The sequence below is a fragment of the Aptenodytes forsteri genome, unplaced genomic scaffold (genome assembly GCF_000699145.1).
Source record: "Aptenodytes forsteri isolate BGI_AS27 unplaced genomic scaffold, ASM69914v1 Scaffold467, whole genome shotgun sequence".
Classification (NCBI taxonomy): Eukaryota; Metazoa; Chordata; class Aves; order Sphenisciformes; family Spheniscidae; genus Aptenodytes; species Aptenodytes forsteri.
In genome coordinates, this window is record NW_008795298.1 from 1026096 (window position 1) to 1034518 (window position 8423).

An 8423-nucleotide genomic window follows, 5' to 3' on the forward strand; every position below is an offset into this window, starting at 1 on the left:
CCTGCCGCCGCCCCCGGCGCCGGGCGCTGACAGCTCGTCCCGCCCGTTTGGAGACGCGCCGGGCTGGCCTGGTGCCTTGCGGGGCTTGCGCGGGGGTAGGCAGCGTCCTTCCCTCTCGGTTCTGGGTCTGAACCCGCGGCCGGCCGGGACAGCTCCCGGCTGGGGCCGGTCCGGGAAGCCTTGCTAAGTTTCTTGCGCCTTTCCCGAGCGTGCCTGGGTTGCTCTAACAGATCGGGGTTTGTTCAGGTGGTCCGGACGCACAGCGCCTTATTCTGCCCGGAGAAATGAAGTGATCGTTTGAGTGTGGGGAATTGGGAGCTCTCCCATGCGATTAGTGAAATTGGGCTGTATTTTGCGGAGCGTTTTGGAATCTGTTACGTAGTCGTGGCACGCTGTCTTTTATCACGCGTCTCTTGTACGTTTCCAGATTCAGAAGCTGTGTGACCGAGTAGCTTCTTCCACTTTACTGGATGACCGGAGGGATGCTGTACGTGCTCTTAAATCGTTATCCAAGGCAAGTACTGAAGTTCCTGAAGAGCCGCGTGGGCTTTTACTAGTTTTGTGATGTATAGCTTAGAAAGCTCTGTTTGGACTTTGGGCTAGACCATTAACCGTTCAATTTTTTCCAAACAGAAATACCGGTTGGAGGTAGGCATACAGGCTATGGAACACCTCATCCACGTTCTTCAGACAGACCGGTAAGCATGTGGCTGGCTTCTGGCAGCCACCTCCAGCTGATAACCCGACCCTTCTCTGCTACTGACACGGACAAATATAGGCTTGGTTTTGTGTACCAGTAAAGCTAGGAGGGGAGCTGGGTTTCTAACAACTCTTCTCTCACGGTGGCTTTTTATGATGACCAACTTAATCAGAGCATATTCAGAGGCGAAAAGAACAGAATGCCAGGAACTTGGATGAGGGACAGAAAGACCAGTTTTAGAGTAAAGATGGTACCGAAGTACATCTTGATGCTTCTCAGTGGTCAGTTTCCACTACCGTGGAAAGGTACGTCTGAAATTATGATGTTAATTAAATACAGTATTTGAAATAACCCAAATCAACCTGTTCTTGGGCAAAAGATGAACTAGAGAGAATTAAGAGGAAATGAATGAAGTCAGCAAATGTGTGTTTTCTCAGATGGGTGTCATCAAATGAATTGGTAGAATAATTCTGTCATGGGGAGTAATGCAGGCATTTATATTGAAGGGTTCAAGTAAATAGGAGAGCTGGACTCCCTGGCTGCTGTTAAGACAGATGACACTAGTCTAAATAATTTATGTGCGCTAGGATGTAATATTTATGCAATCCAGCATTTAAAATATCTTTGCTATCCATCTATTTCTGCAATTGATCGCATTGCTGTACTTGATGGTACCCACGTGTTATAACTTGGAACCTGTTTGCAGTGCTCTGATTTAAGCTTCAAATAGTGCAGTCTTGGTGCTTAGGTAGGCAAGTGTATTGTGATAGTCCTTCAGTCTGGATTTGAACATAAAGCTAGTAAACATATATATATAAAAACCCCCACTCATAAGGGTATATGTGGATTACTTGCATGCGCGTACATGGGAAGCATCTTCTAACGTCAAGACAAACGAGAATTAGGAAAGCAGCAGTTCAGCGTCTGGAAGGAGGCATTATTTCCATTCCGTTGGCTGGGTAGTTAAAAATGTATAAACTGGTACGATGCAAACAGTAAAAGGGAAGGTTATAGGAGTAACTGTTACTGACACGAAGGGGAAGCCCTTTAAAAAATTAGGTCAAGGAGCCTGCTTTCATCCACTTATCTGCTCTTGAGGCCAGATTTGAACTTTGAGAAGGGAGGCGGGGCTCTACTCATCGCCCTTCCTTTGAGATACTAACCTGAACCCTTCAGGGAAGGAACTTGAGAGCTATTCTGTGCTTTTTGGGCTCCAGTTGTCCCTTTGGAATTTGTGTGTGCTGGGACTCTGTGCAGATGTCTTGTGTGACTCAGGCTGCAGTTCAAAAAACAGTAAATATATCTTTGTGGTTTTTGGGTTTTCAGCTGAAAAAAATGCTGTCTTCCACAAAACGTTGATAGGCAGATTTCCTATTGTATGTTTTACGGTGGACCAGCACATCAGCTGGGCTGCATGTTGTATGTTGCGGTTCATTTGAGAGAGGTCTAGTTGTAGCCCCCGTGTCTGATAAGTTCAGGTATGTGTTACAGGTGGTGTGAGTGCACTGTTTGGTGTCAGTGATTGTAGAGGTGAGGCTTTGGGGACTCTTTCAGTTGTAGGAATACAAATCAAAGCCAGCCCATCTGAATAACTGGTTGCTAAATGAGTCGCAGGCTCAGCTGTCCCTGACGCCCGATGTGACTGGCATATTGAACTGAGAGAATGGTGGTCTGACAGAGGACGGTGCTGTTGTGCTGTCATCGCTGTTTCAGTGTGTGCCCGTAGGTGTGATCTTTGGACCTTTCCAGTGTCCACCTGAAGCTTTCTGCAGAAGTGGAAAATGCTCATTTCCTCTTCCTGCCCTCCTCTATTTTTTTTGCATTGCAGCTACTTACGATTATTTTCAAGAAGCAGCAGTGCAACTTCAGGGAAAACAGAAGTCAATGATTGACTGAAGTTGTCTTCTCGCGTGTCACCGTATTCATGTGAGTGACTCACATGTGCTGGTCCTGTACGTTGACTGTGTTGCTGTGAAGTTCCAAGATAACAGATGGTCTAATTTAATTAGAAGTATGAAAGGACTAGGAAAAGAGTATGCTGAAGTCAAAATAGTGACTTTTGTTTTCCTCTGTAGCTTAGCTTTAGGCAAGTATGCTTTTTCAGTGATTATTAGGTTGCCCTGAAGATGGGTGACTGTGCTCCTGAAGTGAAGCTTTTTGGCCGTGAAGCTGCTGATAGTTGTTATTTTACTGACTGGAGATCTTGCACACCTATCTGTCTTTTGTCTCGGATGTATGCCTGTAGTCGCTGGGTTTTGTGTGCAACAGAATATGAACGTTATCTGTGGGATTCCCCTCTTAGTTCCCAGTTCAGTAGAAGCAGGGCTTGGTTGGGGTGTATCAGGCGAAGCTTAATCTGCTCTCCAGCCTTTCTTGCAGGGATGGAGTGTTTGGGTGGAAAGAATTACGGGGGAGGAGCAGCAGCAGGCATGGGTTTCTGAATTCACACAGCCTGAGCGTGTGTGTGGAATGGATAGCTGGTGTACAGAGCACTGTAACGTGAGAACAGTGACAAGTGCAAACATGCTTTCCTATTATGTATTTACCAAAAATTAGTGGACTAGTTCAAGATGCAGAACTGTGTGATCTTCAGCAGCATTTGTCTTGCTGAAATGTGTAACAGCAATGTGAAAAATTGAAGCAACTTTGCTGGTAAGAGGTGATTATTTCCTAATGCAAATAAGCTCATTGTGAACTCAGTATCTAATCGACAAATCATTTGGTTTTAAGACCTTCTCAGCCAAGTACGATAGCGCAGCTCTTATCTTTTCTGAGAAATATGTTAAATATTATTCATGTAGCCCTTGAGTAAAAAAGTAGCTGTCTTTCATCTCTGGTGTATCTCCTGATTTTGGTGAATCAATTGTTCCTTCTCTTGGAATTTGAAGTGATAAGCACAAGTACGGTATCATCTCTGTAGTAGTAGTTCTTTCCTTCCTTCCATTTGCAGCCTCGTTGCTGTGCCAATCATTTACTTCCCTTGTAGTGAATCGCACTTTTCTTTATCTCTTTCTGTTACAAGGCATGCTGATATTTTCTTATTTCTGAAGTTGTTAGTATGAGGTGAGAAGCATTTATAGCTTCATCTCCTAACTTGAGTAGGGAAAAGGCCTGGTTTGCACGGCTGCGCTGAAATGGCGAGTGCTTCTTGTGTCCTGTTCTCATTTCTGTCCTCAGATCTTAGACAGTTGCTTCGAATTATTTTCAGCCTCTACCCTGGAACAGAAATACACCACTTCTCTCTCTTAAATGAACACGTCATTCCACTTGTTATACGGTTTATACCTTAAGCTCTATCTCCTGCCTCCGTACTTAAAACTTGTTCTGTAGAAAACTGACTTCTTTCACTAGTTTTTCAGCTATGTGCATCAGCCATCCTGGAGCCTGGTAACGCTCCTAAGTCAGCCTTAAAATGTTCCAGACTCTTACACACACCAGTGTTCTTATGCCGTATGTTTATTTTGTAATATGAAGTAGGAACTGTGATCTACTAGAGGACTTTTTCTGACTTGCTGTCTAGATGTTGCCACATCCCACCAGGGATTATTTTGAAAAAAAATTTGGCATTGACTGTAGAACAGGCCAGTACTGCTTAACTCTCGGTGTGGGAGAAGGCACCAGAGCAAGAAGTCAACTTCAACTTTAACTGCTTTGGTTCTACTTATATAACAATGTTTGTAAATTTAAGCGTGACAATTCTAATATTTTGAAACCTAATATGAACCTAAGAGAAAGGATTCTTTTTTTCTTAAGGCACAAACCTTAGTTATCTATGTGCTATTAGTTCCAAATTTTCTAATTGTAATATTCCTCTGTGAGAGGTAATACAAATGTCATTGCCCCTTTGATAGCTTTTCCATGACTTGAGTTTTTAGGGGTAACAAAATGCCTTCCTTTCTAGGCATGCTGTGATTGATGACATGATAGAAACACTCTGCTTTTCTTGACAGTATAGATAATGCTTGTCTCTATTCTGACAGTGAAATGCTGTATTTTTAGAATAATAGGTAAAAGCATTTTTGAGGCACCCTACCTGGGAGGACAATACATGGGTGCCTTCATTTCCATATGATTCTTCTCTGCTATTGTTTGTGAACTCGTGGAGCGCTGCACTGACATCTTGGTCGCGTGCCACATAAAAGCACAACTAGCAGAGGGAAGATGCCTGAGGTGGCTTATGCTGGATTGTTGCATTGAATAAAGGCTGCGTCTTTTATGGATGCATGAGAGACTGGAAGTCTATTTCTTGACAGATTTTTCACTACAGAGCAAAAGCTGCACAGCTTCAGTCTGAACAGAATAATCAATAAAATGTTCTTTGTGGTGAACAGCTGATGGTAGCAAGGCAGTGAACAGCAAAGATAGGATGTTGCTGTCCTCGTTTTCTTTCGACAAGAGAAACAAGGCCTGCTTTTACCACATCTACATAAAATTTGCTTACTCGTTTGTAGCTGCTGTGATTTCCCTAACCAGGGAAAGGAAAAGCAAGGCTGCAGCTTGTTTGGTTTTTTTGTAATTCTCCAGGAAATAATTTCTATGTGTTTTTCAGATGTGGAATTGTTTCAGTTAGATGAAAAGGAAACCATAGGCTTTGTAGTATTGTGTTGAAGAACTAAAATTACAATAGAGTGAAAACATAAGTAGGCTGGAAATCTGAGCATACCTGCTGAATGAGACCGTTTACATGGACTAAAAGCTTCCTTTACTTGCTTTCACTAACAGTTTGGCAGAGGAGAAGATAATTTTTTTTTCCCCTTTGGTTTCCATTACAGCCCAGCTTAAAAGCAGGTGGTATGGGTTGAGTGACACACTGAGGAAAAATGTTTGTGTCCTGGGAGGACATCAACAGGAAAAGAATTCAATTCAAAACCCAACACGAAAGAACAAACTACACTGACACCTGATTATTTCTAGCTTTTGGTTTAGTGTGAGTCGTAGAAAGGGAGGTGAGGTGTCACGTAGCTCGCTAAAGCCCTTGCTGTAGTGATACAAGAAATGTAGGTACGGATTGCTGCGTTCTGTCTTCTCAAAGCTGGTGGATCACCTCGAGGCATCTCTAGTTTTCTTGGTTGCAACAACTGCTGTAGGTCTGTCATATTTAATTAGTGGTCTAGCAGAGATAGCTGGTCTCAATTAAGGCTTGACTTTTAAGACTGCTTGTTAGGTTGTTTTTTAGGCCTCTGCTCTGAACTGGCCTAGTAGCTTCTTAAAATGCAAATTTATCTTTGTTGTGGAGGCTTTACTTTGTATGCCTTAGAGATCAGTGAAAGCAAATACTTAAAAGTTTGAATGAGAGGTCTTGTTTTGACAGCGTGCTCTTCTGATGCTTGGGCAAGACATGAAAATAGCTGTGAGGTGTGTCCTTCTGCACTTTGAGGTGCCTTCCTTTGTGATGTTATATTTTATTTTCCTTTGTTTTTTGACCAGCTGTGCTTTCATACTTTTCTGGTTTATGAGCAACAAAGCAACCAGCAAAAAAAGTTACATCCTGCCCCCCAAACTCTGGCACTTTGTTGTAGCGTAGGGTTTACAGATTGTTCGGTCTTCGTAATGCAAAAGAAACAGGTCTCACTTAAAGCAGGGCTTATTAAGAGAAGAGTCTTGGTGTAAGCAGGTGAACTAATGCTTTGGGGTTAGACTGGCTGCCTATCAGCTTCCTGGGGGTGCTTGGAGTTCAAAAACCCTTAATAACTGGGTGTAGTCTGAGTTGGTGACATGGAGGCTGGCCTGTTTGGGAGAATCCGCGGCTGTTGTCATTGCTTTCACATGGAGCGCGAGCTTTAGGCCCCTAGTTCTCGCTGACGGGGTAGCACGGAGGGACTTTCCTGGGATGGTGCTGAAGCTTGTCTGCAGCTTCCTTGGGTGATTTTCTGGGAAGGGGTCCGAACCCCTCCCAGAGATTTGTCCTGGTATACTTGAGGCGCGGGTTGGAAGGAGTAACTCAGGAAATGGAAGACACGCTTACAGTGAAGCTTCCTGTGGTCATCTTGTGTCACCAGACTTTCTGGATGTGGCCACCTGAGGGAATGGAACTGGGAAAAGGAGTTTGACTCCATTCAGGGACTCGACAGCTCATGGTTACATGGTATTACAAAATGTCTGTCAACATCAGTCTTTCTCACTTGATCTTGGCAGGAATCCCTGCCAAGGGAACTGCCTGTGCAGAAAAAAAATGTTGTAAGAGTAGTTGGAAATAAGTCATTAAAGAAAAGTGGTTCTTTCATTTACAGTTCAGATTCTGAAATAATTGGCTATGCCTTGGACACTCTCTACAATGTAATATCGAATGACCTAGAAGAGGAGGAGCAAGGTAAGCGCTTGGTAGTAATACTTGTATTAACTGTGGGGGTGCTTTCCTTGGTGGTTTTGTTCAAATTATAAACCGTAATACTCTGTGATTTACTAATGCTGAGACTTGCTTTGTTATTGTGTAGCTGTTACGACAGTGCTAAAAATCTTGTTGGACGCAGCTTGCATTAAAGTAATACTGGATCTCTTGTTCATTAATTTTAAAAACTATGTTCTGTGAACAGCAGCCAGGTTGGAATGGGATAATTCATTGTTTTTTCTAGTTTGTAAATAAAGAATCGAGTCATTCTTTGCTTTTGGGAAAGGACAGTCCTGGCTGTTACTGTCAAATGGGACACTACTATCTGATGATTTAACAAGGATATTGAGAGATAAAGTCTCAGGTACCTATGATAAGGTGGCTATATCGAAGTGTGAAAATCTTTTTTTCCAGCCCTACTGTGGCATTTTAGAAAGAGATTCTGCCCGTCCTTCCCGAGATAGTTAGATGTAGAAGCATATACTATACAGCTAGGCTGTGAAACTCCCTGCCTCTCCTGCCTTTATTTTATTTTGGAAGGCCTTTCTTGATAGGCCATCAAAACTGGTCTCAAAGGCCAATGAAATGATTGCAGCTCTTAAAAATAACCCCGTATTTCACAGAAACATCAGTACCCTGAAGAAAATGACAGCAGTAACCCAAATTAGGCTCGGGCAAGAAGAATGTTCTTAAAACTAAATACATGAATAGGAGCTGCGAGTGCCCAGACTGAAGAAGAGCCAGATGCTTCTGACAAGTAAAACAGCTGTGGATTATAACTGTTTCAGGCTCTTGAAGGGTGAATGGTGCGGAGGGCAGGACGGTCCAAGTTTCCCTGTTTTTAGCATCAAGGACATGTCTAAAGAATGGGGATGGGATCCGGCTGAGGGCTGTGCAAGTGCTAGATTGGGAGGAGGCCTCAATCAGAGTGCGGTATCTGTCAGATGCTGAGCCTGTGTGCGGTTGCTCTCATCACCGTTGCTGGGGAGAATGGAGACCACGTACTAGTTACAGTCACGCAGGCAACTGCCGAGTAGGTGACTCCGCTAGAAAGCTGTCAAACTCAAGCAGGCTGTGTAGTAGAGCCAACTGTGGGATTCAGTTGACCTTTTTGACATTTCACTTGTGCCTTGTTGCAGGTGTTATTTGGAAAACCGCTTCTGTTCGTATTTGCAAATCAGGTCTTGGCTCGATCACTGTTTAGACTAGTAATCTAAGCCAAATGGCTGTAGACTTGCTTTCCAAGGTTTTAAGAGGAAAACATCAACAACGAATAAAAAGGCTTGTAGGATATCCATTCTGCTTTTGGGTGAATGAATATGAAAATCCATCGTACCAGCCTGTCAAAAAAAAAAAAAAAAAAAAAAACAATATTTTTGGCACCACTTAAGAAAA

At 43.2% G+C, this 8423-nt stretch overlaps 1 protein-coding gene across 1 annotated transcript in view; it reads left to right on the forward strand.

Annotated features, from left to right (window-relative positions):
* Positions 1-432: 432 nt before the first annotated feature.
* Positions 433-8423, forward strand: part of USO1 (USO1 vesicle transport factor) — a 37497-nt gene continuing 29506 nt past the window's right edge. The window contains exons 1-3 of the mRNA XM_019472087.1: positions 433-514; positions 634-698; positions 6931-7010. Of these exons, the coding sequence (XP_019327632.1) occupies positions 664-698; positions 6931-7010 (115 nt within the window). The 5' untranslated portion in view covers positions 433-514; positions 634-663. The remainder of the gene's footprint in view (positions 515-633; positions 699-6930; positions 7011-8423) is intronic.